This window comes from Brassica oleracea, chromosome C9 (assembly GCF_000695525.1).
Source record: "Brassica oleracea var. oleracea cultivar TO1000 chromosome C9, BOL, whole genome shotgun sequence".
NCBI lineage: Eukaryota > Viridiplantae > Streptophyta > Magnoliopsida > Brassicales > Brassicaceae > Brassica > Brassica oleracea.
The window spans coordinates 51,372,579-51,398,515 of record NC_027756.1 but is presented as its reverse complement, the minus strand read 5'-3'; the positions used below and the strand labels follow the sequence as shown (position 1 = coordinate 51,398,515).

At 39.8% G+C, this 25,937-nt stretch overlaps 8 protein-coding genes across 11 annotated transcripts; 2 read left to right on the top strand and 6 right to left on the bottom strand.

Annotated features, from left to right (window-relative positions):
• Nucleotides 1-106: 106 nt before the first annotated feature.
• Nucleotides 107-2,241, bottom strand: LOC106318226 (putative pectate lyase 2). The gene is made up of 4 exons (XM_013756114.1): nt 1,896-2,241; nt 662-1,501; nt 429-564; nt 107-331 (listed from the first exon to the last, which is right to left on the bottom strand). Exons 2-4 carry the CDS (start codon nt 1,435-1,437, stop codon nt 107-109), a joined length of 1,137 nt encoding a protein of 378 aa, XP_013611568.1. The 5' UTR covers nt 1,438-1,501; nt 1,896-2,241.
• A 189-nt stretch (nt 2,242-2,430) lies between these two features.
• On the bottom strand, nt 2,431-5,947 carry LOC106318228 (vacuolar protein sorting-associated protein 9A). Its single transcript, XM_013756115.1, has 7 exons — nt 5,738-5,947; nt 5,384-5,531; nt 5,133-5,303; nt 4,869-5,048; nt 3,989-4,753; nt 3,154-3,519; nt 2,431-3,083 (listed from the first exon to the last, which is right to left on the bottom strand). Exons 1-7 carry the CDS (start codon nt 5,827-5,829, stop codon nt 2,664-2,666), a joined length of 2,142 nt encoding a protein of 713 aa, XP_013611569.1. The 5' UTR covers nt 5,830-5,947; the 3' UTR covers nt 2,431-2,663.
• Nucleotides 5,948-6,057: 110 nt separating this feature from the next.
• Nucleotides 6,058-8,774, bottom strand: LOC106318225 (NAC domain-containing protein 82). 2 transcript variants are annotated; one of them, XM_013756112.1, is made up of 5 exons: nt 8,657-8,774; nt 7,787-8,277; nt 7,428-7,705; nt 6,889-7,350; nt 6,058-6,711 (listed from the first exon to the last, which is right to left on the bottom strand). In XM_013756112.1, exons 2-5 carry the CDS (start codon nt 7,941-7,943, stop codon nt 6,304-6,306), a joined length of 1,305 nt encoding a protein of 434 aa, XP_013611566.1. In that variant the 5' UTR covers nt 7,944-8,277; nt 8,657-8,774; the 3' UTR covers nt 6,058-6,303. The 2 variants fall into 2 exon arrangements, with proteins under 2 accessions (XP_013611566.1, XP_013611567.1); XM_013756113.1 differs by having other exon boundaries at nt 7,787-8,194; nt 8,657-8,765.
• A 936-nt stretch (nt 8,775-9,710) lies between these two features.
• On the bottom strand, nt 9,711-12,305 carry LOC106316872 (laccase-14). Its single transcript, XM_013754741.1, has 6 exons — nt 12,186-12,305; nt 11,934-12,085; nt 11,615-11,859; nt 11,405-11,536; nt 10,364-11,314; nt 9,711-9,929 (listed from the first exon to the last, which is right to left on the bottom strand). The coding sequence occupies exons 1-6, from the start codon at nt 12,303-12,305 to the stop codon at nt 9,799-9,801; spliced, it is 1,731 nt and encodes a 576-aa protein (XP_013610195.1). The 3' UTR covers nt 9,711-9,798.
• An 809-nt stretch (nt 12,306-13,114) lies between these two features.
• On the bottom strand, nt 13,115-13,988 carry LOC106315301 (non-specific lipid-transfer protein-like protein At5g64080). The gene is made up of 3 exons (XM_013753039.1): nt 13,661-13,988; nt 13,588-13,617; nt 13,115-13,212 (listed from the first exon to the last, which is right to left on the bottom strand). Exons 1-3 carry the CDS (start codon nt 13,986-13,988, stop codon nt 13,115-13,117), a joined length of 456 nt encoding a protein of 151 aa, XP_013608493.1.
• Nucleotides 13,989-14,979: 991 nt separating this feature from the next.
• LOC106316180 lies at nt 14,980-17,119 on the bottom strand. 2 transcript variants are annotated; one of them, XM_013754048.1, is made up of 11 exons: nt 16,985-17,119; nt 16,860-16,906; nt 16,719-16,774; nt 16,567-16,627; nt 16,432-16,468; nt 16,260-16,334; nt 16,117-16,169; nt 15,965-16,025; nt 15,805-15,887; nt 15,473-15,694; nt 14,980-15,244 (listed from the first exon to the last, which is right to left on the bottom strand). In XM_013754048.1, exons 2-11 carry the CDS (start codon nt 16,884-16,886, stop codon nt 15,095-15,097), a joined length of 825 nt encoding a protein of 274 aa, XP_013609502.1. In that variant the 5' UTR covers nt 16,887-16,906; nt 16,985-17,119; the 3' UTR covers nt 14,980-15,094. The 2 variants fall into 2 exon arrangements, with proteins under 2 accessions (XP_013609502.1, XP_013609501.1); XM_013754047.1 differs by having other exon boundaries at nt 16,860-16,913; nt 16,985-17,091.
• Nucleotides 17,120-17,350: 231 nt separating this feature from the next.
• Nucleotides 17,351-19,607, top strand: LOC106315687 (protein LIN1). Its single transcript, XM_013753486.1, has 9 exons — nt 17,351-17,518; nt 17,786-17,969; nt 18,054-18,179; nt 18,266-18,439; nt 18,532-18,661; nt 18,747-18,788; nt 18,898-19,033; nt 19,175-19,252; nt 19,395-19,607. The coding sequence occupies exons 1-9, from the start codon at nt 17,445-17,447 to the stop codon at nt 19,462-19,464; spliced, it is 1,014 nt and encodes a 337-aa protein (XP_013608940.1). The 5' UTR covers nt 17,351-17,444; the 3' UTR covers nt 19,465-19,607.
• A 341-nt stretch (nt 19,608-19,948) lies between these two features.
• On the top strand, nt 19,949-24,966 carry LOC106318422 (calmodulin-binding transcription activator 1). Of its 2 annotated transcripts, XM_013756389.1 has the most exons (13): nt 19,949-20,201; nt 20,552-20,671; nt 20,754-20,869; nt 21,023-21,111; nt 21,235-21,277; nt 21,354-21,483; nt 21,662-21,715; nt 21,813-22,057; nt 22,292-22,744; nt 22,858-23,546; nt 23,648-24,236; nt 24,316-24,648; nt 24,736-24,966. In XM_013756389.1, the coding sequence occupies exons 1-13, from the start codon at nt 20,156-20,158 to the stop codon at nt 24,850-24,852; spliced, it is 3,024 nt and encodes a 1,007-aa protein (XP_013611843.1). In that variant the 5' UTR covers nt 19,949-20,155; the 3' UTR covers nt 24,853-24,966. The 2 variants fall into 2 exon arrangements, with proteins under 2 accessions (XP_013611843.1, XP_013611844.1); XM_013756390.1 differs by lacking the exons at nt 19,949-20,201; nt 20,552-20,671 and having other exon boundaries at nt 20,801-20,869; nt 21,001-21,111.
• Nucleotides 24,967-25,937: the final 971 nt, after the last annotated feature.

Below are 25,937 nucleotides of genomic sequence, written 5' to 3'. Positions count from 1 at the left end.
ATATCGTTCTTTGACGTTGACGTATACATATTATTGTGTATGTAAAAGACAAGACAACGCTGATAATGTTGAAACGCTAGAAAACGTCAGGTTAAGCGTTGTTGTTCTAACAGACGGAGTTTCTGGTGCAGTGTAATGCTCCAGCTGAAGAAGTGAGTTTTTTAACGGTCTTAGCGTCCGCTACTGTGAACCTTTGAGATCGGCCGTAATTGGGCCGGGCTTTTCCAATTCCTTTCCTTAGGCCGAAACAAGCTCCGTTCTCCATATAATCATTCACCGAGTAGAAATTCCACTGCATTTTATCACCCTGGCTATGTTTCTTCCAAGTTATCTACACAACCAAAGTACACATATATCAAACGTTAGACGACAAGAAAATGCGTTTGCGTTTGCGTTTAACGTTTCGCGATTGCGGTTTGAATACATACCTCTTTGCGCCCGGATTCTGGTGCGACGAAGTAGTTTGATTCGCTCTTCACGCGAGGGCTCATGCTTCCTCCTATTGCGTACTGAGTCCATCCTTGGTAATAGTTATTCGCCACATGCGCATATCCATGTCTCACTCTGCATATCGATATCGCAAATTAAATTAAATAAAGGCGTTTAGTTTCATGCAAATGGTTACAAACAAAATTTATAAAGACGATTTTTATATATGTACCGTGGCATTCTCTGGTTGCAGTTAGGACCAAAGTGGTTAAACACAACAGTGACTCTCATATCTTTGTCTCTCACATAGCCATCATCATGTCCAAGAAGCATGACCTTGTCCTGGTTCCTAAACCAATTGTTCGACACTGTGACGTCAGTACTCCCTCTCGTGACGTCTAATAGCCCGTCCTCGCAGTCATATAACGTGTTGTGGTCGATCCACACTTTCTTAGCCGTGACTAGCCTAATCGCATCCCCGTCCACTTGTCCAAGTTCCATGATCTTTGAGTCTGGTCCCATCACCGAGCTCGGTGGGTGAGCTTTGCAGTCATGGATTTTGAGTCCATGAATGATCACATCGGTGGCTTTGTAGACTATGAGACATGCGGGACCGGAGATGTGAACGCTGACACCGCGACCATCGAGTGTGGTGAAGCTGCTGATTAGTAGCGGTTTGTGGAGGTTGATCTTCATGTTTCTTTTGAACGTGATCCATTTTTTGCCTTTGATGAGAGTTGCCGCGTATCTTAGGGTTCCTGGTTTGGGGTTTAGAGGATCATCAGAAGGGTCGGTGACTTTGTACTGTGTTACTCCTTTACCGATGTTTCCAGTCATTTTACCGGCGAATCCGACAGAACACCGTGCCAGCTGATTACGGACTTTACGCCAGTGCGGGTTTGGTCTCCAACATTTGTCCATTACATTCAGTTCCGTGGCATCCAAGACATTTGCCACAAACAAAATGGTCAAGAAGGGAATGAACGCGATGGTCAAGAATCTAACCATGATTCTTGATTTGATATGTGAATCAAGATTGAAGAGGAATGTTTGTTGTTTTGAAGAATGAGATCTACAGATGAAGAAGTAAATATATATATGAGAGATCGAGTTTGTTTCATTTTAACCAAAAGAAAAGGTTCGTTTCTTATTTCTATTTAGTATGAGTTCATGAAGAGCCATAGAAGTTGTAAGTTGTAACAACTTGAAGCAGCCTTCTAAAAGTAGAAAGGAAATAGTGTAACTGGTTTATTTTTGGTTATAAACTACTTTTTTTTTGGCTTGCTATCTTTAGTACTCTAATGCAAAACCACTGATGATTAATTAGTGAAGTAAATTCGATCAATCAAGAAATATATGAAACATCTCTGAAGAACTATTTGCTTAATAGAATGTTGAATATCCAGCTCATATTCACAATCTCATCAATTTTCATTAAACAAGACAAAGTAACATTGAGATCTCACCGTTTCTACATATGTTAAAGATAAACGAGAGTGAGGGAGCTAGGCCAAGCCAGACAAGCCAAGACGATCAGCAACGTTGTACATAACGAGCTTATCCCAAACAGGTCCAAAAAGTTGTTCTCCCCCTATCGAGAATGTCAATGCCCACGCTGAAAGAAGAGCTGTAAACACACTGAACCCAATTGTCAGATTTGGTTCGTCGCTCCGTGAAGCCTCCATCTTCTTCAGCCACTACCGAAAATTGGATTAAAAAAAAAACATTTCATTCCTACTTGAGCACCGAGAAGCAGCGACGTCGTTTTGGAATTATAATTTCTTTCAGTTTTTTTCCAAGTAATAGATTATTTTGCGCATGTATAAAAAAATTTCCCAATGAATAAATTGAGGGAATTTTTTTATTTGATCAACCCAATGAATTGATGACTTTAAGCTGAGACTCTCAAGCTAATTATTTCAATAATCAATAAGTTGCTGTGGACTTTAAAAGCCGTTAGTGGTTTCCATAGAGACTTAAGTGACTTGGAACAGATTCAAGTTCATATCTTCTCTGATGCTACCGGTAACATTACTAGTTCCTACGTTACAACTTATAATGCCTAGATAGATAAAATGGTTTGGCTGGTCTTTAGATACAAAGACTCAAAGCATCATCTGATCGAATACCAAACAGCCTTGCGGGCTAACCAAATCAGATAGAAAAATGGTGGTCTACTTTATAGAGATTAGCATACAGTATGATCAAATTTCAAGCTATTAAGCTCCAAACTTTTATCTTCTCCATTGTGGGATCAACAGACTAGAAATGTCTTCAATTTCATCACTAAACTCGAGCGATTCGCCATAATACTCATGAGCATCTTGCCTAACGATACCCGATAAGCCCATTTCGCCATTGGATTCAAGGCCCTGGACTAGGACTCTAAAGGAAGTCCTATCAGGCTCATACCCAATCGACTGCATAAAAGCGTAACAGTCCATGACAAGTTCAAACAGCTTATGATTCAGAAGCACCACCAAGAGCGTGTTGAAGCTCTCAGTGTCAGCCACTAATCCCTTCTCTGACTTCATAGCTGCGTAAAGGTAGTTGACCTCGTCGAGGAGATTGTTATCCGCCATTACACTGATCATATCTGCGTACAGTCTCGCCTGAGGCTTGTACCAATACTCCTTTCGAATCTCTTCGAAAACCTGAAAAACGAATTTTGAGATCGAACAACAGCGGAAACATGATGAAGAGAGAGTAAGAGAGATGATGGACCTTGAGAGCTAGAGAGCACTCGTTCTGGCGTAATAGCTCCCGGAGAACGGCGACCATATCGAATTTCAAGAGCCGGCGGATTTTGGAATCGATTACGCGATGGAGCATCGATGAGGAGGAAGACGGAGACGTTGAAGGAGGAGGAGGAGGATTAGCTCGCTTCAGGGCTTGAACGGCTTGAATCGCTTCGATACTGAGCATGCGACCTCTCTGCAGTGGCTTCCTGTTCTTGCTGCGGTCTCTCATCTTTACCACCATAGCTCGCCGGAGGACCGGAGAGCGGCCGCAGACGCCACGGTGTGGCGTAAGCCCGAGACGGAGAATCTCTCCACGTAATCCAATCCCTTCCATATTCGCCGTTAGACTCTCTCTCTTTCTCCCTCTCTGCTGCATTAGACAAGGACGACGGAGGGAGAATTCGAGAAATTACACAAATACCCTCTGACTTAAACCGGTTTCCTAATGTCTCAGATAAAACCGGTTTGTTATTCAATTTGCGGGTTTAAGAGTCCAATGTTGCACTTTATAAATTAACCAAGTCACAACACTTTTCATCATCAACTTCATAACACACATTAGAAACGTTGTCATCTTCTCCTCAAAGCTGCAACTTTTATGCTCTGACCTCTGCTTCTTCTATACAAGACTCATTCACTGTGATTGGTCATTCTGATCTTCTGCAACTAGATGTTTGGAATCAGCTATCTCCATCTTCTGCCGGTTTGGAACTAGAATTGTCACCCTCTGGCTCTGCACTAAGCTTCTTCAAGTCAGTATCTTCAGTATCCGCTTCTTCTTGAACTTTAGGATCAAGTTCTTCAGCTCTTCCTTGTACAGCATCTTCACTATAATCTTCTTGTTTTACATCTGAAAGTTTATGAACATTATCCCCTTCCCCTTGTAAAGCTCGCATCAAATCATCAACGCTCCTGTCAGTTTCGGTTTTCGTTTGAACATCTGAAGACAATGTTGCACGATCCTCAGTTTCAGTTTCAGTAGACGGTTGCAATGGTGAACTTGATGAAGCCAAAGATGTTGCTGCATCACCCAAGCCTTTGGAGAGGCAGACATATTTGAAAACGAGCTGTTTATAATCATTTAGCAGCCCTTCAACATCTCCTACCCTCAAATCACCAGCACTGGCAAACACGTAAGGATACTCTTTCAAGATCTTGCTCGCCTCGCTGTTATCGTTCAAAAGCGTGGCAGCGCCTTTATTTTCCAAATCCGAAATGGATTCAGCTTTCTTTATCGGCAGTTCACTTCTCTGATTCAGTGTTTCGTTGGTTCCAGAAAGACTACCAGACGATTGTGATTGCAGAAGCGTGGTTTCCCTCTTGGGATTATGAGCAGTGGGTGCAGCGCCGTGATCCGTATGATAAGACTGGCTTCCAAGACCAGAGAGACGCGCTCGTGCAGATTCCATTTTCTTTTCAAAGTCAGATTCATCCATAGAAAGAGACTTTGCATCAATATTTGAGATGAAAGACTCTGCAGAGCGCAGGTTCGTGAAGAAGTAGGAAGCTTCCCCAACCAGCTTAGATTGACGCCTGTATCTTTGTATGTACAACAAGTTTGAGTGAAACTGTGGAGGGTTAGCCTGTAAAACAAAGTAGATAATGAATGTAGTTTCACAATTTAGGCACAAGAGTATGACAATACACACACGACATCAGAAACCAGCATGCATATATTGTTCAATCCTTTCACAATACCTTTATGGTAACATAAATGAGAACAGGAAGAAACTCGTCGGCTCCAGGTGCATTCTCCTTAGACGCAATAGAAGCATTTAGCAGTAAGTTATTGATCACTTTGCAGCAGCTAAGGATACACATCAGCTTATCACGAGGAGCTTTGTACATATTCATCTTCTGGAGCTCTTTTTGAGCTAGCTGCCAAAAAAGACGAGGAAATATCACAAACAAGAACCATCATGGTAACGCTAACAAGAGCTAGATGAAACTAGATCAGCTTACCAGCCATGATGTTTCGTTTTGGAAAGTAGGTTGTATATCCAAGCTTTCAGGAGAAATAAACTGCTGAACTAAGGACATCTTCTGAAAGAGTTTCTCATCGGAGATTACATCCTCGGTGTTCGATGCAAATACACGCGTAAATAACCTTGTCATGACATACTTCTCTAGTCCCTAAGTATATACACAAAAAGAAGCAATGATTAAACGGAAGGAAAGATAAAGAGGAAGAGAATGGAACTGATGTAACTCACATCTGCAGCACTGTCTAAGTCCTCCTCAGAAGAACCGGACCAAAGTGGATGAGCTCTGAAAGCAGCTTCCATCTTGGTAAAGAACTCCTGAACTGCCTCGCTGTCTTTCTCTGGGTCTGGAGCATTGTTGGAGAATGAGACAATGAAACTGCAAACATAAGAACTTGCTCAATGGTAGACTATATGCAAGTTCAGATCTAAGCTTTAGATATTGCTAAGAAAATCTAGTAAATCAGCTAAAGCTTCACAGCATCCAACTAATAAGATCATGACATTTTCCTCATATCCAACATATCTATTCAGAGGGAACTCTCAAATCAATAAGCTCATATGTATCATCGAGATAGAGAGAACCTTTTAATGGATTTGACGAAATCTCCGGCGGAGGGTTTACGCATCCGGTCGAAAAAATCATGCAGCCCGGGGAATACGTCTACGTTCTCCATCACCGATCACCACCGGATCCCGTCGTAAGATCGACGTCAATCAAACTTAAATCTCCGAGCGGTGAAGTAGCTTGGCCGGAGGAAATTGACCAATGAGAGTAGAAAAGAAAGGAAGCTATAAATATTGGGCCTTCATTGTGGGTAAAATAAAGCCCATTAAAGCCCAAAGCGCATTTGGATAATTTAGGAAAAGCGAAAGACGGCCATAGAAAGCGAAACTCATTGAGATAAATGATGACAGTTCGAGTTGGGTCTTCATCATAAACTTAAGCTAGTTTATGGAACAGAAACAAAACTAAAAAACTTGAAATCCAATGTAATAAGAGAATGCTGAGAAAGGGAGATTTGTGACATAAAAGAGTTTCAGAAATGTAAATATACAATGTCGCTCATTATCTCATGGTTTAATGGTCTGTCTTAAACATGGAGAGAGGGCAGAGGAGATGATTCTTGGTTGGAGGAACCAAAGCTCTATCATCTCTGGTCCGTATTGTCCCATGGACGCAGTAAAGAATAAGGATCATCATTAGCATTAGCGGAGAAATCAAAGTGGCCTTGAGGGCTCAGAAAAGGCTCACTGACATTCCCGTTTTGGGGCGGTGCGGGTGGAGCTGTCAGGTAAGAGTCGCTGACACTCCCTACTTGAGGTGGTGCGAGTGGAGCTGTCAGGTAAGAGTCGCTGACATTCCAAACATGCGGTGGTGCTAACGGGGTTGTGAGATCCTGGAGCTCCAAGTATAGCTCCGAGTTTTCAATCAGGTTGTAAGAGGGTGTCCTTGGAATGCTGTTGTTGTCATGCATATTGCTAAAGTCGGGTAGGTCGTCGAATATCACTTCTTCTCCTAACGAAATTGGAGCTGAGACAATGGGATCATGTCTTGCCTGTAAAAGATGATACATATTTGATTCAGACGAATACATTTTATAATAACAATAATATAGCATAGCAGCTTTATGTAGAGATTACTAATTACCAATGCCACCGAAGTTCAAAACAATTAACAGTTTCAAAGTTGCTTCACTACAATCATAACAGTAAGCCAAAAAAATAGAACCTACCTCGTTGGTGTTGGGCTCAGAGAAAGGCAAGAACTCATCCTCATCAACAAACAGATCCAACATTGCATACAAGTCATCATCGTCGTTAGGGGCCTGAAGGGTTTGCGCCAAAGAAGCGCTGCTACTAGGATCAAGAAGTGGTGCAGGCACAGGAGCATTAGCTGCATCAGTCAGATGTGCAGCCACGCTGGTAGTAGCTGTAGCTGGTGGGAAATCAGAGACGCATGATTCAGATATCATGCCACCAAAACAAGCCTTGTTAGAGTCGTGCGAGGGGGCCACAGCCAGACTGGTTTCTGGGTTAGGCCCATGAAGGAAGATTGAGGCATTGCTGGTAGAAGGAACATCAGTACGATGCTCCTCATCTCTCCAGTCCTCTTCCTTGAAAGGAGCTCCGTATTGAGCTCCGTTTCTAGGTCCCGGTCCATCTTTCTTGAAAAGAACACACAGGACATAAGTATCCTGCATCCCAGAAGCATAATAAATCAGTAAAGAAAGAGTGATATAAGCAGACATGACATTTACAAGTTTTAAGTTACCTGAGGAATATTCTTCTGTGTCAGGGCGTTGTCTTCGAGCCTGTATTCATGCATAACCCAATCAGTCCGCTCCCCACGAGGCGATTTACCGACGTGGTAAACCAAAGTCTTAATCTTTCCGACAACTTCACCATTGCAGAGAACGGCTCTCTCCTTCCCTGTGGTTTTCCAGTAACCACACTCAGTTGCACGGTTAGCTCTAACACCGGTTGCATATTTCTTCTCCCTTGGGCAGAAGAAGTGCCACTTAAGATCCCCACTCTTTATATAGGACTTATCTGTAATGACAAAGACACGCAAGTTAGGCATCTGAAAGCTCTCATGACTAACAGTACAAGGAAGGTTTTTAGAATGAGTACCAGGCAAGTCAGAGGGTTCGAACTTGTAAATGTCAAGATCAGCAATAGCATCAACGAGGAGCTTTTTACCCAACACTTTCCTCTTCAAGTAATATCTCACGAGTTCGACGTCAGTAGGATGAAACCGAAACCCAGGAGCCAGCTCAGTTTTCCCCATTGGCTGATCCAAAGGGGAAAACTTGCACTCGGCTAAAGAAAACTCCTCACAAGCAGCAAGGTAAGGAGTTTTGCGCAGCAAAAAAAAGACTATTTCTTCAAGTTCACAGTAACAGGAGCAGTAAAGGCGAATACTTTGTAATCAAATCAAGCAGAAGATTGCAGAGAAAAGAAGAGAGAGAGAGAGAGAGAGAGCACGGTAGCTAAGTCCAGTGCCTGAACAAGATTATCTGGAAGCACCACAACCTGCCCCTGCTCATATAACCACAGTCACACCAAAGAAAAGATGGGTTCTTCTTGCAGAGATCAACAGACATCTGGTGTGCTACGTAAGCCTATTAACAGACAACAACAAAAAAAAAGAAGAAGACTTGAACTACGGAACCAGCTAGATACAATAATACACAGACAAATCATCAAACCCAGAAAAGAGCAACGAATTGACTTCAGATCAGATCCATAAATCACAATCAAACCCAGTTTCAAGGAATCAAAACCGAGGACTACACAACCAGCTAGATACGAGAACAAACCAGCAGGTATCGATAGACAAATCATCAATTATGATAGATTATCAGAAAACAACTAAAACCCTTAAAGGAATAGACTTCGGATCAGATACAGAGTATCAACAAAAAATCGACGGCAAACTCGGGAAAAGTCAAAGTCAACACCGAGAAGTATAATCAAAAACATGGATTATTGATTTCGTACCCGGAGAGAGAGGAATATTCGACGGTGGAGAGGACGATCAGCGCAAGGGTGGAGGGAGGCGAGGGTGCGAGGTAGAGAGATTAGAGAGAGTGGCGTGAAAGAAAAGATAGAACTGAAACACAAGGGTTCGTTTTATATATGACGGAGCTAAACACACACCCTACGCGTTTTACTATGAGAGTGGTGGGCCCATTTCCACTAAAAGGCCGTGACTTTATTAGTGTTAATGATGGTAACTATATTTAACCAATATTGAAAATTAATTAAATGTTGTTTAAAATTAAAGGTTGAATTATAGTATACCTTTGTTAACCTTTAATAGTTATGAAAAAAATAAGTATCTATCGTTTTCGAACCTTAGATTTTGTAACAAGGAGATAAGTACATCATAAATGTTATCTTTAAGACCAAATCCAAAAAACGAAAAGAAATTTAAATGTGTATGAACAAAAGAGGTAACAAAGACATTAACATACCTTTTGTAGTTCCTGAAAGGTTTGAGAAGGTGAAGAAAGACACTTTGGCTTTATTGTTTTAGATAACAAAGGATATATAATTGGAGCCATTTTTAGTTAAGGCTTTATTGTTTTAGGTAACAAAGGAGCATATAATTGGAGCCTTTTTAATAAATTAGACATATGTTTAAAATTAAGCCATTGTAGCATTTAATCATTTAAGTATAACAGTGTTTATAATAGTGTTAGTTTTATCTAAATATGATTTCAAACGTATATACAAAGACTAACATCTCGCATTTTTAAGCTTATTTTAAATCCCCGGTATACTTTTTTCAGTTAAACGTGTGTTGGAAAGTCCGCATGAGCTTTTGTATCTTTTGCAACAATTTCTGTTGGTTTTACCTTCACTGATCGCCTTTCGTTGAGTATTCTCAGTTTCGGATGGAATATAAAAAAACTATATAGCACGAAGACTTGGTCAGAACTCAGAAACTTAGCTGGAAAGGAAATTTGAATAAAATGATTGAATAGATTGACGAAATCGATAAATAATATTATAATTGAAAGACTTAGTATGATGAACAAGGAAACATAGTTGTGTTCGCATTATTAAATTTTGTCACAATAGCTAAACTATAATCTTTCTTCTTCAGAACTTTATAATTCATAAAATGATATTATTAGCTAACAAGAAGGCAGATCAGGAGGCGGTTTGAGCATACGAGATGCTTTGGTCGGTCCATCTTTCACTATGAACACAGCGTTCATTCCCCATGTGGCATGCCTCTCTATATGGCAATGCAACAACCATACCCCTGTATATAATCAAACCAACATCATGAAAAACTCAATAAATCTCAAATATGATTGTTAGATCTTTCTTTCAGTGTGACACACATTTATTTTATGGTGTATATTAATCATATTTATTCCCAATTGACCTTTTGCTTAAATGAATTTTTCAAGTAATATAAAATTAAGTGATTCACCTATGTTTATACACCGGTAGGAATAACTAAATTTTGTATTTTTTTTTTTTATAAATTCTAAATTATTTAGAAAAAATTAAATGCATGAAAAACAAAGAACATGAATGCATAGTGTTTCAAAAAAAAATAGATGAATTCAAATGGGGGTTCTAACATTATATGGGCTATTATTTGGGCCCTATGCCATATAATCTAATGCAAAACTTAAGCCCAGAAACGTGTTTTTTTTTCTACATGCAACAGTATCAGTATGCACTGACCTGGATTATTAGCTACGAATCTGACGGCGGTCCAGCCATTACTAGGAACTCCAACGGTGGTCTCCTCCGGTGGATCAACTCGGTTATACTTCAACGGATCTTTCCGGCGATCGAAATTCCCAAAACCCGATCCCACCACAAAGAAGCTATAACCATGGAGATGGATCGGGTGATTATCAGAAGCCAACACGTTCGTCCCCTGCAAAACCAGCTCGACGCTCGAATTGAAATCGAGAACCACCACTTTCGTTCCAAACCTCGTCGGGAACGGAAGATTCTCTCCGGTGTAATTGAACTCCGTCGGCGGTTTTCTCGGGAAATCCGCCTGGAAAACGCCTCCGATGCGGCGGTAATAAGCTCGGAGAATGTCGACCGTCGGGTTCACGAAGCTGACGTTGTTAACGCTCGACGAGAATCGCTTCCCGAAGGGGCCTTTACATGGTTTATCGTCGGAGCAGTTCAGCAAGTTCACGGAGATCGCGTAGAGAAGACGAGTGTCGATTTTAACCGGGACGTTAACCGGACTGTTACTGGTTCGATAGCTTCTAAATTGGTTAGTGAACCGGGTGGTTGCCTCGGTATGATTATAAGGAGGCAAATAGGGTAAAACCGGAGTTTTCCGGTTTAATTTATCGGTTAAGGAATGACCTTTGTATTTTAAGATGGCAGTGGTGGTGGTTTTGTCAAAACCGGCACCAAAGGCGGAGGAGTAAGCTCGAGCTGCCATGAAGTAACGGCCTGACCGCTGATTCGCTTGGAGAAGGACGTCCATGGATTGGCCTGGAGTGATCATTAGGTAACTTGTATTGAAATGCTTTAAATAAAGACCGTCTTTGGCCACTACGGTTAAGGTGTGGTTAGCTATTGCAAAGAAGAGCTCTTCGTCCATCACTGCATTGATAATCCGGAGAAGGTATCGTCGATGGCGCACCACCTTCATTTTAAATGTGTCTGTTAGCAGATGGCAAAGAAAAATAATAATGTTACGTTAGTGCCAGATAAATGATGATGAGCATGTGTTGAATTTGGAAGACGACTTACCCGGTTTAGAGCAGGGGTAGAGATAACCGGGTTGTCCGTTTATGGTATATGCATCTGAGATAGCCGGTTCACCTCCGGTTTTATTAGCGTTTCCTGCAATATCCATTACGTTTTTCTTCTTCCACCATTCACCTATCATTTGTCACAAAATGTATAATATCAAAAGTCATAATAATATTAAAAACTTGATTCCATCAGTAAACAATGTACCTAAAATGAGAGGAATCTCGCGGTGAGGCTTGGGAAAAGGATAAGAAGAGCCGCGCTTGGGATAGACAATAAACGCTCCATGAACTGTGGCACGTGCCCATTGACTATGTGCGTGCCACCAAATCGTTCCTTCTTCAACCTTAAGATCAATTCTATAAACATAACGCTCGCCTGGTCGAATCGGACATTGAGTCACGTATTCAGGTCCATCCGACCATGGGTTCCTTACTTGTCTCGCTCCATGCCTAAAATATTAAACATGACTCTCCACATACATATAGTCAATGTGAATCAAAAAGAGATTTGCTGTAATGTTTACCAGTGGAGGGTCATATTGTAGTTTGCTTTGTTGATGACATTGACGATGAGTTTATCTCCACGGTGGGCTTTTAATGTCGGTCCGGGGAATTCTCCGTTCACTGTCAATATCTTTTTGGTGTCACAGAGTCGGGTGTAAGCTTTTGACTTTATCTGCGTAGATAAATTTCATATAATATCTCACTGTTGACAACATATATAACCTTTTTGTCTAATATTAATTATGTAAAAAATGATATTTGTTTTACAATACCGTGAAAGTGTGACGATGAATCTTGGCTTCTGCTATTTGGATTGTAAGTAACACAACGAGGGAGAAGACTATGGTAAATGTGCTAACGATTGTGGTTGAAATGCTGAGCTTGAAGTCCATGCTTGCTCTTCTGAACCGATAATGTCGAACAGAATGTAATAAACCAAACATTTTGAATATCTTTTATCTGTTATAGTGCTACTTTTATTTATTTTTGTTCCATATTTTCTTCTTCTTTTGGTATTTTGACTTGACTAATATTCATGAGTTCCTTTTCTTAAACATTTATGGGAGACAAGTGAATATTATTTCCATTGTTTAGAAAATTTATTAGTATAAATTAACGTGTATGTGTATATTTCTTTCTAAATTTTGGCGTATTGACTAATTATATTATGGAAAATTATCTCAAAAGATTGTAAAATAGATTGTTTTTCTCCAAGAAAACACACAAAGAGGAAAATGACGAAAGAGATTTCATTAAAAGTAAAAAAGATCGTTATACCCTGATCGATATATAAAAATAAATAATAATAATAAATTGTTATATTTTAAAATAATACGTTTTAAATTCAAACTTTTTTATAATGGTTGTGTAATCTTGAGATTATTCGTGTAATTTTCGATATTGATCGATGCTGACCTCGTTTCACGTTGGATTTTTTTTTTTCATTTTCCCAGTGTGAGTGATTAGCCGTGTTTTCACGTTTTATGTTTAACGCTTGATTTGTCTCATATTTCGTTTGAGATTTCTTAGATGGTTTAGTACTCATTGTGACCCATTTCTACACAAATTTATAAACAATCACCACTGCATTTAAATAATAAGATGACGGATGTGTGACAGAACTTGCACACATTAAAACTAACATCATAACTAAAAAATAAGCTAGGGTCACAGCAAGAGAGCTCCGTGATTTATAAGCGTGTTATACGAGAGAACAGTATGACCAATGCCCGCTGATTGCATATGACAAGCCAGAGATTGGGATCAACGAAGAGCCATCATTACTATGAGGGCTTGGAGCTGAAGCAAATAAACAAGGAGTTAATATCTACTAGCATTGAGCTTCGTTGGCATCAAACACGCATTATATTAAAAAATATTATCAGATCTTGACTTCAATCAAGTTTCTCAATTTAACTATAGTATATATAGAGAACAAAAAACAATTTTCTTATAACAAAGTATATTGACTTTCAATTCCAAATAAAACATGGTCCAAGCAAGAATTCCAAAGATTTAAAACATAAATTTCACAGTCCAAAAATAATGATAGCTAAAATCAGAAAATTAACTATAAGCAAAAGATAAATACTTTCAGATGGCATGTAACAAAAATAAATCATAAAAACTAAAGATTGGTTCACAATGAAATAAACAAAGGGAAATAGAAAATACCTGCCATACTAGCAGGAGGATTAGTAGACACTGCAAACAACAACATGTAAGTTAGAAAAAATCTCAAATGAACAAGCAGTAGTCGGAGGAGCGTCAAGTTTGCAAACGGCGAGAAGAGTAGCGGCTTTAGTGATGTTCACTTTGATACCCATGGAGGCACTTTTCTTCAAGCCTACGCACAGACATTCAGCTTTCGTATCGAGCACTTTCTTGAGACCTGAGCAGCACAAGGCATCGGGTTTGTCCACTTGACTCCCGATCGTCACAAAAGACAAACATGTCGCCATGTTTAGTACCACGAAGGAGCACTCGATGTCCAGTACCAAATTTCCGTTGACATATGGAAAGGAAACAGAGAGAAAGAGGAGGAGAAGAGGAATCACGGTGGAGAACACGGCCATTTCTGTTGTTGTTGTTGTTGTCTGGGCCGTCTGGCACCAACCAAAGAAGAGAAGAAACTGAGAAGTGTGTTATGGAATATCGTGACACTCCGATTTACATAATAATAAAAATAATAATACGATAAATAATAATATCTGATATCTTCATTTATAAATATTTGAAAGTCAAACATTCACGCTGGAAATCCAATAAATAAACTAAACGTCTAAAATTTAAATAACAACATAAATCTGAAAGTCCGAAATGTATAAATAAGTGGAAACGTCTAAAGCCCAAAAGCCCGAAAGTCCAATAACACCCAAAGCACCAAACCGATGTAATCACTCCTAGTCGTCAGTCTCACTTGAAAGGGGGGAAGAAATGAAGGGTAAGCAACAAGGAAGTTGCCCAACGAGTTATGGGATGCTAAACCGCAAATCACTGACTCAGTTTTTAACACCGCAACTATGTAAGCCTAGCTCTAGCACGAAACAATCATGATATCTATTACACCACACAGAACAATCAATATATATCTAGTGCACTAGACATGCTACAACCAATGCGATGATAGTACATAACTACTCTCTGCACCCGGCATTCTCCTCATAAGGATATACGTATATAACTCTCTGCACCCCGCATTCTCCTCGTAAGGATATACGTATATAGCAGGCGTCGCTATCGCTAGTACAATAGTTGTAGCATGACTATTACAAACCCAAAGTAATAAAAAAATTTTTTTAAGAACTGATGTAACCGTATTTTTATGGGTGAAGATGCTAAAAGCCTAAAACAAATATTAAATTTTGTTGGATTTGTTATACAAAGTTAAATTGTTAGAAAGCTAATTTCACAAAATCTAAGTATGCTTTGATAATTCTTTAGAATCTAAGAGCCTTCAATGACTTATTTGGTAAGCATATGATCGAAAGTATTCTCTCTTTGGTTCCTTTTTACATTGTGAAACTATATGACAGAGCAAAACAAAAGGTTTAGCATAATTGTGACTGAAAGTAACAAAAAAGTTATTTTTATTTTCTTTATCAATGTTAAAACTTTTGAGTTCTTTCCAATAAGAAAGAACGAAACAAAATTTGATGCAATAAAAAAGTTAAAAAGAATATCACATGTTGTCGATATCTTTCAAGATAGAATCAATATCAGGAGTCAAAACTGCATGCTTGTACACATCTCCAACCAGACAACAATTCTTCTCATCTGTGTTTACCGCCATCACATCTTGTGCAAACTCGCTCTTCAACCCTGGGCTTACCTACACACACCCGTATCCAAAATTAGAATTAGACTCTCATGCTAAGAATGGTTATACTTTTTCTATATCCGACAACTGAAACAGGGTCCAAACTAAACAGAACAGGAAAACAAGAAAACAGTTCTTAACATAAACCTGAACCTAGACTCGGAGGCAAAACCACTAATAGACACTGGCCTAATGTTTTGCTCGGGGTCTATGCTGATTAAAAGGAAGAAAACCACTCACATCATAAAGCACTTCACCGAGTTTCATCTTGACGGCACCGCTTTTGTAGACTAGAAGTTTTCCCATGAAACCATTTGCCGAGGCGGCTTTTAAATCACAAGCCTTCTCAGCACCTCCTCTGTTATTTGGCTTGCTTCCACGGTTTTCTGTTGTTGCCGATTGATTTGCCAAAGGAACAGCCGGTAACCTCATAAAAAGCATTTTCGGTTCTTCACTATCTTCCTGCCAACAAACAAGTGATCCACACAATAAGTAACTACGGAGTGTCCAAAGTTTGTGCGTGTGACATTTGATTCTCGGATTATTTTTATATTTTTGTAATGTTCACTAACAGTAAGAGCGAGATCAGCAGCTGTGTTGAGTGCCTCTTCATGATTTCCCACATCCTTAATAAATTCGTCCACGTCAAGAACCTCTGCAACAATAAGCAGTATCACAAAGGTAAGCAAATAATTAATCAAGAATCTGTATTCCTCAAGCAAAGATATGTACCTGGATCGCCTGCGTTGGGTCTCCTCAACGGAAGAGTGATCGGATAATAACTGTAATAATCCTGTGAAGGAATCCAAGAACCAACTATTGCATTAGCATCATCTCGGTATATTGAGTTCGAGATATCATATAACTAATGTTGTAGTACTGACCCATGGTTCTTGATACGATATCTCCTGTGGAGCGTTTGAGCTATGAGCACCAGCTGCACAACAGAAAAAAAAAAAGCATATGGATCAACAACAATCATGCGGATTTTTAACAACTTAAAAGAAGAAGCAAGATGAGTGTATACCATATCCATTAGAGAACCTATTTGACCTCGCTGAATTCACCACACCACCCATCCAAGCAACTTGAGAAGCAGCAACTGTAATGCCCAAAACAAAAAACTCAAATCACTTGTAATTCAAACGAGTTGATACCAAAAAAGAGTCAAAAGCTTCAAGTAAAAGGTATATATTTACCTTTCTTCTCTCCTTTTGGCCTACGTAATGATCTTTCCTAAACCAAAACATATCCAACAGAACTTAAGAACATAAAACATGAAACCAGACTTAAAAAATCGATTTTTTTTTTAACTCAAATGTCAAAAAGCTTACAGTGACTCTACGTAGCAACTCCGCAGCTTGTGCACTATTATTATCATCCTCAGCCACTTCACTGCAGCAAAAAAATCGAAAATTCATAAGCCAAATCGACCTTAAAGAACACGTTTTTCTTAATCAGGTCAGTGATTCAGAAAGATGATTACGGTTTAACTTCTGGTTTAGGCACACGCTTCGGGGGAGCTTTTGGCGCGAACTTCATCTGAAGAAGAAAAATCAAAAACGAATCTTTTTAGCTGAGCAGAGATGATGATATCGAAGGTGAAAGATGATATCGAAGGACGAACCTTCCGCACTGGTGGTTTCTGCTCCATTGTTAATCGAGTTCTAAAACCTTTTGACTACAGAAGAAGATTGAGTTAATAGTATATAAACGAGAAAAGGGTGTTGAAATCATCGTTTAGAACCTTACCTGCGATTTGAATGGTTGGTCGTCTCCGATCGTTCGTTCAATGACGGCGAACGAATTAGCCTGAGAATGAGGATGATCGGCGGTGAAGACGATACATATAGAATTAGGGCCTTTGTGTGCCAAACGGTGACGTTTTATGTTAAACCGGATTGGTACGCTAAACCCGTTCACCGCCTAATTGGGAATTTAGATTTAGGCACATTAAACTGGCCCACTCTTGGTGTGTCCCAAACGGTGACGTTTTCACCTTAAACCGGGTTGGTTCGCCGCCTTATTGAGAATATAGATTTTAAATGGGCCAGGCCTATTTGACAGGCCCTTTTATTTTTATCTCGGCCAGAGGTTATAGTTTCGTCTCTTCGACGCTTTTTTTTTTCCTTTTTTGTTCGTCGTTACATCTTTTCACCGCCTGAGAAGCTACAAATCGTCGTCGTCGTTCTCGTCTGTGAACACTACCACAATGGCAGAGAGTTCGTCGAGGAAGAACCTCAAACGTTCCTTCTTAGAAGATGAAGATTCTGACAAGCAACCACCGTAAGTTTACTAACCTCTCCGAAACCCTAATTTTCATCATTCGTCGTTTTATCTGCGTATGATTCTCCCGTCTCCTTAATCGTTAGGTTGATGCGAGATCTTAAACCTGAAATTGATTGCGTAGATTAGAGAAATCGTTGTGTGAAGGAATCCATCATTTGTCTTGGGAGTATTAATCGGGTTTCGATTGATTATCTGTCAGTTACAGTGGCTACGTTTTGTATAAAACTCGCGTGCATACGCTAAGATTTGGATTCTCTCTGGCAGAGAAAAGCGAGTACGGTTTCCCAAGGGGAAGAAACCTAAACCTGAGCAGATCGTTGAGGAAGACACTGTAGCTCGCCGCCAAGCTCGTGACGCTGCTATGGAGCGTGCACGGCTCCGCAATCTGAATACTGCTTCCCTCTTTACTGATGATGACGGTATTGATCAGGCCGAGGAGATATATGAGGTAGAATTGACTGACTGTCAATAGTTCCTTTTTTTTTTTGCGATTGAAGCGGATCATTCTGATGTGGTGATTATCTTGTTGTAGAATGATGGGAACCGCACGGAAGATGGGATCCAGATTGAAGCGTTTAGTCTTGATAGAGAGAAAGAGGAAGGATACTTTGATGCTGATGGGAACTATGTTGAGTATGTTAGAGAGAAGGAAGACAAGGTGCGAAGTTACACATCTTTCAATTGTAAAGTTTGGCTCTGGGGGTGTTTTGTGGATTGTCTTACATGTTTTTGTTTTCTTTTCAGGATGCATGGCTTGACAGTATTGAAATGAATCCAATGTATATTGGACGATCTGCTGCTAATGATACTGGGATGGAAGAAGATGGTGGGGAAGAAAAGCCAGCGGATGAACTTTCTCGAGAAGATATTGGAGTCCTAAAGAGGCGTATTGCTAGCGTCCTTGAACCAGGAGAAACGGTGAAAATCAATTCAGTTTAGTTAGAAACTTAGAAATATTAGATTGAGATAGCATTGTTGATTATGCATAACTTGGGTTTTTGTTATGACAGGTCCTGCGTGCTTTGAGGAGGTTGAAAGGGAACACTAATAATCGCAAAGAGAAGATGAATTCTGAGACAAAGCTCATATTTGATCAGCTTACTGAGGATGCCAACAAGCTCATCCAGAATGGCGATTACAGTTAAGTCTCATATAATTTTGCTATGAAAATATGATGTCTTCCTTCCATTTGCTAACGTTAGTGTCTCTTTTTTATGTATTGAAGATGTTTATAACGAGGAGCAAGAAGTTTTTCAGCGTGAAGTAGGTTAGAACTACTACTACTTTTTTAAAATCTCATGATATTTCGTTTCTCACAGCACTAGGGAACAATGAGCTTTCCTTGACTTGTTTTCTCCTCTATGTTGGTCTTTTAGATGCATATGAGAGACTAGTTCAAGAAAGAGCGAAAGATTGTGATATGTTTGGCGATGACGAAGAAGATACAGCTGGAGCCGTGCAACAAGGGGTCACAAATGATGGATCTGATTATGTCTATGACGAGACTTCAGGGTACGGTTTTAAACTCTCATTTCTCTTTTCTATTTCTCCGTTGATCAGTCAGCTTTTGGGCTAAAGTATTGTGTTATGAAGCTCTTTTGTTTTGTCTGAATGCATTTAATGCTGTTACAACATACACTTGATGGTTTTCAGGTACTACTACAGCAGCAGCATTGGTTACTACTATGATCCAAACACTGGACTTTACTGCTATGCAGCAACCGGCAAATGGTAGTTTGCTTCCAACGACATTAGAGAATTTTTTATCTGTTTTTTTCCTCTAAATCATCTTTTTAAGCTTATTAAATGAAGTAGGTTTCGTATCTGATCTTCTCGGATTCTCACTTTTGAGTTTAAAACTATGCATATGCAGGTACAAGTACAACGAAGTGACGAAGGAATATGAAGAGGTGGTTGCAGAAGTTGCTCCGGTGGAAGTTTAATATCGTTAGTCTGTACTTTTGACATAAGATTTCCCCAGTTAAAATGTTTTTTTTTTTTAGTTTGAAAAATGAGCACATAATGACATGCTTTTGAATATATATTTCAATTTATCATTTATTTAGTGTTTTCACAACTGAGAAGTGTAGTACATTGATAAAGATAAATTGATCATAATTTCTTAGAAAAACTAGCAGTAAAAGTGATTGATCAGTCTTTAGATTTAGTATTCGTAAACTGTATCGATGTTTCTGCATGGTTACACTGAGAATTTAGTATCTTGACTGTTGAATCTCCACCGTCGGATCCGCCGCCGCAGACTTTTTGAATAGAAAAGAAAAGTTCTGTATCGTATGGCATGGTCCATGACGCAAGGACAAGACAAATCTAACGTGTATACGTGTCAAACATTAATTGGATAAGCTATTTAATTCGCAGTGTATTTAATAAGGCGTTTTTTCTTTTTCTATCCTCGGTCTCCTTCCAATAAGATATTTACAAAAAAAATAAAAAAGAAACGGAGAAAGAAAAAATCGGTTTTGGCTTTCACACGAAGGAAACAGTTAACACAAAGAAGCTTCTCAGTTCGTGCATACTCAGATCGGCTAGGGTTAGGGTTCGTTGATTCTCTTTGGGATTACGGGAGCTAGAGAGATCTCCTTGGTCGATTATTTATCAGGCTTTCTTGTTCGTATGGCGGATCGCGGATCTTTTGGATTTATTAGCCCTCCTCGATTAGGTCTCTTTCCTTCTCCACTGTCGTTTTGGTGTTTCTTTGCTAGCTTCGATTAGGTTTATGTTGCCAATCTTTTGTTTATTTCTCTGGCTCTGCATTTGGTAAGCAAAGGAATCGAACCCGTGTCCTTCCATTGTAGAGGAACTTGATTTTACTCCACTGTGTCAAGATTCCGTATTTTGTGCCTGCTTGATCTGAAATAAAGTAGTTTTCTGAATTTGTGAATTGAAATTTGCAATCTTTTGCGTTATAGTTGCATTGTGGATGTTTTATTTGTTAATTGGGGGAATTTAAGAAGGTGTTATATGTAAGAGAGTAATGTTTTTTTTTTTTGCGTCTTTGTGAAATCGCAGATATGGAGCAGTTGTTATCGGAAGCTCAACACAGGTGGCTGAGGCCTGCTGAGATTTGTGAGATCCTTCGGAACTATCACAAGTTTCATATTGCAACAGAGTCTCCCACTCGACCAGCCAGTAAGTTTACTACTTCAGGTTATTGAGTTCATGAATCGATGAAGTTATTCTGTAATCTGACATCAGCTCCCCACCCTTGTAGGTGGTTCGCTCTTTCTTTTTGACAGGAAGGTGCTTAGATACTTTAGGAAAGACGGACATAACTGGAGGAAGAAGAAGGATGGGAAAACGATTAAAGAAGCTCATGAGAAGCTCAAGGTTAGAGTTTTCTTTGAGCTGGCCTTAGTAGTTGTGTGTGTTTACAGTAATGGAACCTGTTTACCTTTCTCTACCTCTGGTTCTGGAGTTAGTTAGTTAATAGTGAAGTGTATCTAAATTGTTGGGAGTAGCATTGTTCAATTGTATATATAGGTAGGAAGCATTGATGTGCTACATTGTTACTATGCACATGGGGAAGGCAACGAGAATTTTCAGAGACGATGCTACTGGATGCTTGAAGTGTGAGTTTGAGTTTTTGTATACTTCAGTTTTTCCTTATTCTGCTGTGTACACGCACCTTCATATTTCATAGTTTGTTGTCAATTTTGTGCTTATTTCTCTGTTTTATGCTTGTAATGTTACAGAGAGCTGATGCATATTGTGTTCGTGCACTACTTGGAGGTTAAGGTGAAACTCTTGCATGTCTGTGCGGTTTACTAGTGATCAGTTTCCTTAAGTTCATATTAAACTGTAAATGATGCAGGGGAGCCGGACAAGTATAGGGATGAAAGAAAACAATTCAAATTCTCTAAGTGGCACAGCTTCAGTGAATATTGATTCAGCAGCAAGCCCCACGAGCAGATTGTCATCGTATTGTGAAGATGCTGATTCCGGTATGCTTTGTACCTTTTGTTCAAAGATACAGTTCTTTCCATGGTAGAATCATCTTAGTTCACCTCATCTGTGAAGTGTGATGAACTGATGATTTACATATCTGTAAACATCACAAGCTCTTAGTTGTGCTATTAATTATTATTTTTTCAACACCACCTTATATCAGTTTTGGTGCAGGTGATAGTCATCAATCAAGCTCTGTCTTGCGAGCATCTCCTGAACCTCAAACTGGTACTTAACAGATTAAGGCTAAGCAAGGATGCTAGCATATTAAATTCTTACTACTTTAAGCTCTGTTTTGGATACTCACCTGTCTTTTCCCGTGTAGGAAATCGCAATGGTTGGACATCAGCTCCTGGGATGCGTATTGCTTCACAGGTTCTTGGGAACAGAGTCGGAGAAACTGATTCCCAGAGATCATTTGATGTCCAGGCTTGGGATGCCGTCGAGAATTTAGTGACAAGGTATGATCAACCTTGCAACAATTTGTTGGTGGAAGAGCGTACAAACAAATTTGGAATGTTACCAGCAGAGCATCTCAGAAGTCCTCTTCAAAACCAACTAAATTGGCAGGTAGTGTACTGTTATTACTTATTATAATCTTCCATTCAAGAGCTATGCGTAGATATTGTAAAAGGGAATGATTTAGCGTGAGGAATAAGCATAGAAATGAGTGATAATGTCATTAGCCATTGATACATTATAACTACGTTCTCCTGTTTAAATTGTTAACTTATTTATCCAAGATGTGCTATTACTGTTTTGAATATTAGTGTTTAAGTGCTCTTATTCTCTATCTCTCTGTAGATTCCAGCTCAGGATGATCTACCATTGCCAAAATGGCCTGGTTATCTGGTTCCACATTCTGGAATGACTGATGACACTGATCTGGCGTTATTCGGGCAAAGTGCACAAGACAATTTTGAGTCATTTTCCAGTCTCCTTGACATTGAACATCTGCAATCTAATGGGATTCCTCCTTCAGATATGGAAAGTGAATATATACCTGTAAAGAAATCCTTGTTGAGGCACGAAGATAGTTTGAAAAAGGTCGATAGTTTTTCTCGGTGGGCTAGTAAAGAACTAGGCGAGATGGAGGATTTGCAGATGCAGTCTTCGCGTGGAGATATTGCATGGGCCTCTGTTGATTGTGAAACTGCAGCAGCTGGGCTCTCCTTTAGCCCTTCTCTCTCCGAGGACCAGCGTTTCACCATAGTTGATTATTGGCCAAAATGCGCACAGACTGACGCTGATGTTGAGGTAAGATGATTAACACTTTGTTGATTCATTCTCCAGATAATTTATTAAATGTAGTAAATGCTTCTACTCTTGTGTGGTAAGATTTTTTTCATCAAGTATCACTTTATCTGCAGGTCTTGGTTATTGGGACGTTTCTGCTTAATCCTCAAGACGTAACTATATGCAGCTGGTCATGCATGTTTGGTGAAGTGGAGGTTCCTGCTGAGATTCTAGTGGACGGTGTTCTTTGCTGCCATGCTCCACCGCATACAGCTGGCCAAGTGCCCTTTTACGTTACCTGTTCAAACAGATTTGCTTGCAGTGAATTACGAGAATTTGATTTCCTTTCTGGCTCTACCAAAAAGATCGACGCCGCTGGTATTTATGGATACTCTACAAAAGAAGCATCACTTCAGATGCGGTTTGAGAAGCTGCTTGCTCATAGAGCTTTCGTTCAAGAACACCAAATATTTGAAGATGTTGTGGAGAAACGAAGAAAGATAAGTAAGATCATGTTGCTAAATGAGGAAAAAGAGAATCTCTTTCCAGGGATATATGAGAGAGATTCAACCAAACAAGAACCAAAAGAACGGGTTCTCAGAAAACAGTTTGAGGATGAACTCTATATATGGCTCATCCATAAAGTGACCGAAGAGGGTAAGGGACCAAACATACTGGATGAAGGCGGACAGGGTGTTCTACACTTCGTTGCAGCACTTGGGTATGATTGGGCTATCAAACCGATTTTAGCAGCAGGAGTTAACATTAACTTCCGTGATGCAAATGGGTGGTCCGCCCTTCACTGGGCTGCGTTTAGTGGCAGGTAAAGGATCTCTATCTTACAATACTTCCTTCGTTGCCTTTCACTCTATCAGTTGGCCCACATTTTCATATTAAACTAAGTCTGTTTCCTGTTAACTTCAGGGAGGAAACTGTCGCTGTGCTTGTCTCTCTAGGTGCTGATGCTGGGGCATTGACGGATCCATCTCCAGAGCTTCCATTGGGCAAAACAGCTGCTGATCTGGCTTACGGAAAGGAACACAGGGGGATTTCGGGTTTTCTTGCAGAGTCATCCTTAACTAGTTATCTTGAAAAGCTAACGATGGAGTCAAAGGAAAACAGCCCTGCCAACTCTGGTGGACCAAAAGCTGTTCAGACAGTCTCTGAGAGAACCGCTGCTCCTATGAGCTATGGTGACGTACCAGAAACGCTTTCCTTGAAGGATTCACTCACCGCTGTCCGTAATGCGACGCAAGCAGCTGATCGTCTCCATCAAGTATTCAGGATGCAATCTTTCCAGCGGAAACAGCTGTCTGGATTTGATGACGATGATGGTGACGAGATTGGTATCTCCAACGAGTTAGCGGTTTCTTTTGCAGCTTCTAAAGCTAAGAATCCAGGACAGAGTGAAGTCTTTGTTCATTCTGCTGCTACCCACATCCAGAAAAAATACCGTGGTTGGAAGAAGAGGAAAGAGTTTCTTTTAATCCGACAAAGAGTCGTTAAGATTCAGGTTTGCCTCTCACTATATCCCACATTTTTCCTTCTTTTTTTTTTTGTCTGTTTTACTCATTGCTTACTCTTACTCTTAGGCTCATGTGAGAGGACATCAGGTCAGGAAACAATACAAACCAATCGTTTGGTCAGTGGGATTGCTCGAGAAAATCATATTGCGTTGGAGACGCAAAGGTACTGGACTAAGAGGGTTTAAACGCAATGCAGTCCCCAAAACCGTTGAGCCAGAACCACAGTGCCCTATGATTCCAAAAGAGGGTGACTATGATTTTCTAGAAAAGGGAAGAAAACAAACGGAGGAAAGGCTCCAAAAGGCTCTCACGCGGGTTAAGTCGATGGTTCAATACCCTGAAGCACGTGATCAGTACCGTAGACTCCTCACCGTTGTCGAAGGCTTCCGTGAAAACGAGGTAACCTTAGACTTAGTCCCCATAACTTAAGAATATGTAATGTGATAATGTTGTTGAACATTCTTGTGATAAATCTTTGTTGAACAGGCTTCATCAAGTTTATCTGTAAACAACAGAGAGGAGCCAGTCAACTATGAAGATGACGATTTAATTGACATTGATTCTCTTTTGAACGATGACATTTTGATGTCCACTTCTCCTTGAATCGTTTGTGTATTCATTTTCATTCTTTCAACTTTCTAACTTTTTGCACCTTTTCTCTGTAAATATCATAAGTTGATCTTACCATTTTATTAATTAAACTTTGGAATTTTTTTTTATCTCGGATATAGATTATTCAATATTTCCTTTAGTCGGCTAAGTTTTCGTACAATATTTATTTTGAAATAATATTACCATTGTTATAAAAAAACTAGAATTTTATTGTATCGAGGAAATTTAAATAAGGGCAAAATTTTATACCCGTATGAGAAGATAACACTGATAATAAGAGAGGATGTGTTATTAGAAGGAGAAGGAAAAAAAATGGTGTGTTTATAAACGATCGAAACGATCGTTTATATAGAAGAGAAATTAACTGTGCAAATAGTGCAACGGGCCCCACATCCTTTATAATTTTCAACATATGCGGCTCATAACACTCCCCCTTGGGGACCGGTGTCACTATCCACTCTCGCTTAACGTCTTCGTTGCCTCGTTAAAAACCTTTCTAGGAAAACCCAATGGGAAAAACCATAGTAAGGTAAAAAGAGTACAACTACGTAAGCTCCCCCTCGAATGAGCAGTCATAAATCCTTCTGATGATGCATTCCAATGTTACGAACATGTTTTCTGAATATCGAAGTCGGAAGTGATTTTGTGAAGAGATCAGCTGCATTGTCGCATGATTGGACATATCTTACTTCAATCTCTTTCTTCTTCACGAGCTCTTGAGTGTATGAGAAGAACTTCGGATGAATATGCTTCGTTCTATCGCTTTTGATATATCCGTCCTTTGTTTGAGCAACACATGCTGCATTATCTTCATATAAAATAGTTGGCTCCGTATTTTCGCCAATCCCGCTGCTTGAACAGATGTGTCGGCTCATTGATCTCAGCCATACACATTCTCTACTTGCTTCATGGAGTGCAATGATCTCAGCATGATTTGAAGAAGTAGCCACGAGCGTTTGTTTCTGGGAACGCCAAGATATAGCAGTGCCTCCGATCGTAAAAACGTATCCTGTTTGCGATCGGGCTTTGTGTGGATCTGAAAGATATCCTGCATCTGCAAAACCAACCATTTGACC